The sequence below is a fragment of the Hyperolius riggenbachi genome, chromosome 4 (assembly GCF_040937935.1).
Source record: "Hyperolius riggenbachi isolate aHypRig1 chromosome 4, aHypRig1.pri, whole genome shotgun sequence".
NCBI classification, from domain to species: Eukaryota; Metazoa; Chordata; class Amphibia; order Anura; family Hyperoliidae; genus Hyperolius; species Hyperolius riggenbachi.
The window spans coordinates 321,626,432-321,633,498 of record NC_090649.1 but is presented as its reverse complement, the minus strand read 5'-3'; the positions used below and the strand labels follow the sequence as shown (position 1 = coordinate 321,633,498).

At 42.7% G+C, this 7,067-nt stretch overlaps 1 protein-coding gene across 7 annotated transcripts in view; it reads right to left on the bottom strand.

Moving 5' to 3' along the window:
• Positions 1–7,067, bottom strand: part of MAP3K4 (mitogen-activated protein kinase kinase kinase 4) — a 222,110-nt gene that overhangs the window by 119,558 nt on the left and 95,485 nt on the right. For all 7 annotated transcript variants that reach the window (XM_068231736.1, XM_068231739.1, XM_068231735.1 and 4 more), the window contains 2 exons: positions 6,373–6,519; positions 1,966–2,123 (listed from right to left, as the gene is read on the bottom strand). In XM_068231736.1, the coding sequence (XP_068087837.1) occupies positions 1,966–2,123; positions 6,373–6,519 (305 nt within the window). The remainder of the gene's footprint in view (positions 1–1,965; positions 2,124–6,372; positions 6,520–7,067) is intronic.

Here is a 7,067-nt window from a genome sequence, read left to right as displayed (position 1 = left end):
ACCACTGGGGCTGCAACCGCAATTTCTTTTTGGCCCTTCTCGAATAGTATTATAACAACTAAACTTTTAATAGTATCAATAAAAAATATAAATGGGCTGACCAACATGAGGAGACATTGTAAACTGCACTACTGAAATGGGCAATATAAAGGAATGCACAAAAATGTAACGTGTTTTGGGTCTAACAGACCAAAACACAACTCCCCATATATCAGTACTATAGACATACACTCCAATCTACATAATCCCAACATGTTTCGCCTACATATTAACTAGGCTTCGTTGGAAAAAGCAAATAATAAAGTGCAGTGCTAATGTGCAAAAATCATAGTGTCATAGTGATAGCAATAGTTAAAGCGGAACTCCAGTGAACATTTTACTGCTGGCAGGTGATGTAGCTGCTGCATGGTTTTTAGCAGTTGGAAACAGCTGTAAACAGCTATTTCCCACAAAAGTTCGAACTTTTCTTGAGGGAGGGGTTACTTGTGGGAGGGGTTTCACCACAATATCAGTCATACAGTGCCCCCTGATGGTCTGTTTGTGAAAAGGAATAGATTTCTCATGTAAAAGGGGGTATCAGCTACTGATTAGGATGAAGTTCAATTTTTGGTCGGAGTTTCTCTTTAAAGCCAGTACCAAGTCAGAGCACAAGTCAGGACTCTCATTTGTGCTATTGCTATCACTATGCTGTCACTATGATTTTTGCTCATTAGCAATACACTTATTTGCTTTCCCTGATGAAGCCTAGTTAATATATATAGGCGAAACGTGATGGTATTTATGTAGATTGCATTAATGTATGGGTGTAACGATCTGTTTAGCAACACAGATGTCTGATTATGTGTGATCTGCAGAATCACCAATAATTCAGACGCTATACCTGATTATGTGGTGATCTGCAGAATCACCAATAATGCAAGTAAAGCTAACAGGATAATGCAATAGTGTATAGTGCTTGGTGCAACAGTAATACAATAGTATAACTAGGCCTCACCAGAGGAGCTAGTGGGCCCTATAAGAACACAGTAACTGACTAGTTTGGCAGAACCTTACCAGAGGAGCTGGTGGGTACGATTATAACACAGTAACTGACTAGTTTGGCAGAACCTCACCAGAGGAGCTGGTGGGTACTATTATAGGAAGAACACCTCACCAGTGGCAAGGGCCCACTGGTGAGTAGAGAGATCAGACAGGCTTAGTTCGGCAACTGAGAGGCAGATACAGTACAGAATCAGTAGGCAAGAGCGTAGTAAGTATCCTGGCAGAAGTTCAGCAACTAGATCAGATGGGCAGAGGTACAGAATCAGTAAGCAAGAGCGGAGTCAGAGATTAGCCAGAGTCATACACAGACTATCAAATATACAGTAATACAATAATCCTAGTCTTGTGTGAAATCCCTGGTTTCCTCCCAGATCAAAGCACACCGGATACTAGTCTAAGGTCTGAGCGCTAACCCGTATGTATTCGCAACCGCAGACAGGCCGTGAGTGAACACGGAAGGCTTAAGAAGCAGAGGAGACCTCACAGCCGCCAGGAATCAGCCAATCCATGAGCGGTGTGAGTCCCCTCTGACGTCAGCCGACCAGCAGGTCAGCTAACACGCCTCCTCCCAGCATAAAGGTCCTGTCTACGCGCGCGGCCGCGCGATACCAGAACCCTATGTGCCAATGACAATTCCGTCCTCGGCGTGCTAGACGCCAGCGTGACGGAAACAACCTCCAAGCAGGGAACCAAGGCGGCTGCGGGAACACTCTGTGTGCCTGCAGCCACAGATGTTACAAAGGGGAGTTGTGTTTTTTGGTCAATTACGTTATAGTGGATCAGAGGGAGAGACTGCAGCCCTTTTGTTCAATAAACATAACACATGATGAAATCCACAATTACGGAGGTCAAGACTAAAAGAAGAGTTAACGATTTGAGGGATTTTTACAAATAAAGTTGCAAAAACCATGCCAAAATATATACCAGAAGAGTTTCCCAGCTTGAGCTTCTCCTCCTCGTATATAAGGAGTAATTTCTTTGGTGAAATTCCATTCTTCTTCTAAAAGGTTTTTCAGGCTGTGCGAGGCTTGAGGTAAGTGCTGCAACATCTGAATCCAACTACGCATGTAGTCAAAGTATACCTAGTGAAAAATGACACAACGGCATATTTCAATTAGCCATTCAAATATATAATTTTTCAAGAAAAGAAACTACAGGGTCCAGCCAGTCAGGTTTAATCTAGAAAAAAATCGAAAACAAACCAAAAAATATTCAATAAAAAACAACCTGTATTGTGCGCTCCTCAATCCACTTTCTATGTGTAACTACTCAATACATTAGCCGTAGGTAGATGTTATGGCTTAGGGGTAATGAAGTCTACGCTTGGGGAAGGAATTTTCCCATGTGTTAATATGTGGGAATGATGCGTAGTGTGGGAGGTCTATAGCTGCAGCGCTTATGGGTAATGTAGTCCACCCTGGGGGAAAGAATATCCCCATGTGCCAATATGTGGGAATGATGCGTAGTGGGGGAGGTCTATGGCTGCAGCGTAGCTAAGGTCCCGCTTAGTTAGAGGGAGAAGACACGTAGGCAGCTGTCAGCCAATAGCGGAGCATCTGCCGATGCTCCTAGAGGAGCATGGGTAATGTAGGCTCCCTGCAAACCTATTGCGGCGGAGTCTGACGCCCATAAGGAGGATGGGAAATGTAGGCAGTAACTGAACCAATCACGGAGCATCGTCTAGAGGCTGATGGTTAATGTAGGCCTTTCAAAGACCAATCACAGTGCATGTTAGGGAAATCTAGTGAGTGACAAATGAATTATGTTGATACCTCGCAGCATGTGATGGTGGGAGTAGGGTATATAGCGTCCTCTCGCTCTGATTGGCCCAAGTCCCTGATGAGTAATAGGACGAAACTAGTTGGGCGGAGCCTAAGGAGCGAGGGACGCTAGATGAGCTCTGGGAGATTTTATATGCGCATGTATACCGGACTTTTGTGAGTGCACTTCTTTTTAATGTTTTAAATAAGAAAACCGTTTTACACTATGCTGGTCCCTGTTTGAGTCTTAGGGACACTGATGTTGGAGGAGGATCGCTGACAGTGCCTGTGAAGCATGATTGCTGGTCTGTGCTGGGTCAGCCATGGTATTTGGTGAGAGGCTTCATTGAGTATACGGTGGAGGAGCACGGGGTGTTTCAGTAACTTTTTGGAGCACTGGTGTTCGGATGCGTAAAACAGCCACATTGTTATCCAACAGTATCACACTATTGTAGTGCTTTTCTGTTTCATACCCCTATGGTTTGAGGAGACAAGAGGAGGCTGAACACACCTAGGAGATCTTGACCACTGGCTGGGCCAGAAGCGCTATTAGCTGATCCTGAAAAGGCAGCTTAACATCTGGTGAGCGTACACTGGTTACTGTGTGTTACGGGAAGAGTGTCTGCACATTATAGGAATCTGGAAACAGTTGCATATGGACTCCTTCTGGGACTTTTATATGTTTTAAGGTTCAATTCACAAAGGAACTTTTATTGGTTACCTGTGCTGTAGAGCGCCCTGTTAATTTCCTTATATTTTTTATTTAAAGAAACGAAAAAATAACCAGAACATCTTCTTGTCCTAACACATGTGCAGACTATTGTGATTCAATAGGAATATAAAAAGTAAAAACAGACTTGCCAAATAAAAACACATTAAAAAAAAACACTTCGGGCCAAGTCACTCCTATGCTGTGTGGGTTTATTTCTATGTGAACAATTTATAATTAAGTGCATGTACTTACCTTGCTTCAGTGCGCAGTCATTAGGTGTAAAATGAGTCACAGGCTAAGATGAACATTTCTCCTGCGTTTTCTCCCAGAACACAATTTTTTTTGTCTTAAGCACAAAATAACTTTTCAGCGCTGAACAATTAGAAAGCAGTAAAAGGCCATCTCAGACGTATTTTAAGTATTCCCTTGCTCACTGGGGGCCTCAAGCTACTTTATTAAAAAGATAAGAAAAGCTCTCCTGTGAGAAAATGCAGGTTAAAATTTAATTGATTACAGGTGAAGAAGTGAAGAGGCTGAAGAGCCTCCACACCAAAATCAACTGCTAGGCAATTATAAAATATCGATTTAGGATTAGAGCCATTAGCCCCTATCCAATTCAGTTTTTCTCCAATTTTTCGGATAGGATATATTTTTACATATGATCAACAAAATGCCTTTTTAAGCCAATAGCAAGCAAGAAAATACTGAGGATATTTTTGACAGTTCTTTTTCACCAACTTTTTGACACTTTTTCAATTGCACAGTGCTTGAAAAGTGCAATGTTTACCAGTTCAAGCAATCCAAACCATTATTTTCTGAAGCTAGGTCAGACAAGTTGTAATTCTGGTTGGCTGACAATGGTTTTTGTACTTAGGAACTCCTAATGATTATTTTGCATCCAATTTCATAGCTGAGTTTTATGCAAATGTTAATTGTTCCAGCTTTGCTGACAAACAAGTTAAACAAGACTATCTAAATAAATCATGTCTTAGGCTCCTTTAAGGACTAAAAAAAAAAAATCATAATGGCATACTGCTGCTGCAATACCTAAGTAACACCTTTAAAGTGAGACTAGGATGGCTAAAAATAAAAAAGTTGGATACTTTCCCAAGAAGAGAGGAGCCTCTGGAACCTTCAAAGGCTTCCCGCATTCTCTATGACTGCACAGCTGCTTGGGACCTTCTGAAAGTATGCAGCCATGCTCTTTTTCGTGAACGAGCGTGGCTGTAATGTGCCTATTTGGGTATGGCTGAACCTGCGCAGTAGCATGGAGCCACTTTTGGATGATCAACTTCAGCTTATTACGCTGGAGCAGTACAGCCACGCTCACACATGGCAGAGAGCATGGCCAGGAGAACCAATCCAGCCGTGCTCATGCATATAGAAGAGCATGGCATGTATCTTCCAGAGGGTACCGGCAAGCAGCGGCAGCAGTGGGGAGGACACAGGAAGCCTCTATAGGATCCAGAGGCAAGTATGTGTTTTTTGGGCTCGAGGTACTCCTCGGGTTCACTTTAAAGCCCAACTTTAGGAAAACAATTATTTTGGTTCAATTTCATGTGGTAAGGGAATAGAACTTCTAATGGAAGTTTACTGCTGCCAACATTGTGTTTTTAGGGGAAAAAGTGCCCTTATTAGATACTTACCTAAGTAGAAGAAAGCATCTGGATACCAATCCAAAGCTTATTGCATTACCCCATAACAGCTTTCTGGTCGGCACACTGTTAAACTGTAACATCGCCCACTTGAGCCATAGGGAGACATGGACATTACCGGGAACATCAGTTGTTCACTCAGTTATAACTGACAGCAACTGATATATTTCAGTTCTGACAAAATGTTGTCAGAACTGGAAGGGATCATTGTCAGAAGAAAATGGTGAGCTTCTGAGAGGAACTGATGGCAAGGTAACTATGTAATGTTTATTTGAAGTTACCTCATGTGTTTATTTTAAATAATTTTACTCAGTACAGGTTCCCTTTAAAGGAAATGTCAGGCAAAATGATCATATTCAAGCTCTACTTACCCGGGGCTTCCTCCAGCCCCTTGCAGCCGACATGTCCCATGCCTGCGCAGTACACTCCGGACGTGGACTTGAATGAAAGCGGCGCTTGCGCAGACGCAGTAGAGGATGACCTTGCGAGGTCGGCGTCTGCATCGGCGGGGACCTCGGGCTGGCAGCTGAGAGTGGAGCTGCAGCATGGGACATGTCGGCTGCAAGGGGCTGGAGGAAGCACACACACACACACACACACACACACACACACACACACACACACACACACACACACACACACACACACACACACACACACCTGCAGACCAAAGCCTTGTACACAAGCTAACCAAGAATATATAGCATATATAGCGGTCCCCAATCTCTTTCAATTAAATCGGCAAGCGATTGTACTAGTGGCATCTTGGCTAAGAGAAGACCTGCAAAAATAAAGGCAGTTACTTCAGTACTTGTGCACATCTTTCCAACTACACAGCTGTGCCCCTGTGTGCTGTGTACAATGATGATGCACACATGTATAAATGGGAAAATGTACCAAGACATAAACAGGGCCTACACAGGGGGAATGAAGACTGCGATGAAGGGGCCAGCAAAAGAGTGAACTCAGAAAAGCAGTTATAATTACACCTTGGTGAACATTTTTTTCTTTTAGAGGCAATTAGACCTGAAACATCAGAAAGAACAAAAATAACATGGGCATGTCAACCCGACTTTCAAGCAGAGACAAAATTAATTTGTATATTGATAAGTCTGCCCCAAGAGACTAAAATTTCATCCTTTACCAACAAGCCAAATTCATGAATTTTTGTTGCTGAACAAGCAAATAACGTAGAGAGACTTACCATTAACATTTTATGCAGATCTTCCTCAAAAGCATCGATATTGCAGTCAGGCTTTTGAAGGTCCTCCAGCACCTCTCGCACCATGAACTGGTAGTATTGCTTCATCAGTAGTCCCCCTTTCAGCACTTCTCTGCACTCTCTCACTAACTATTTGTGAAAGACAGACCCATGTTATTATGCATATTGCTGCCATAACATTGTAAGCTATTACATATACAGAAACACTGCAATGCTTATTTAAACCATTATTTACTATAGATTATACATGTATAGAGTCAAGAGAAAAGTGCCTATACAGCTTAATGTAGCCAGGCTGAAATAAAACAGCCTGTTGTGAAATGTATGGAAAATGTACTATTAAAACTGCTGTTCACGAGTCCTATACTGTACTACAGTCTTTGTCCCTGTCCATTGCTCCCACAGAAGAATCCATTATAGCCTTAGCCTACCTGTCGGTGTCCTATCGTGTGAATGGAACCCACTTGGGAATGGAACTGAGCCTTCTCTCACCTCCCCTGATCCTCCTTGCCACATTAGGCTTGAGAAAGGAAGGGGGGGGGGGAGGTTATAGTTATACCACATCCTTGAACCTCACCATTATCAAAGTTGTTTATACTGGTATAGAAAAGCTGACTAGAGGATAAATGGCCACAGCTGCCCACAAAAGAAAGTATTCTGACGTTATTAAACAAGTA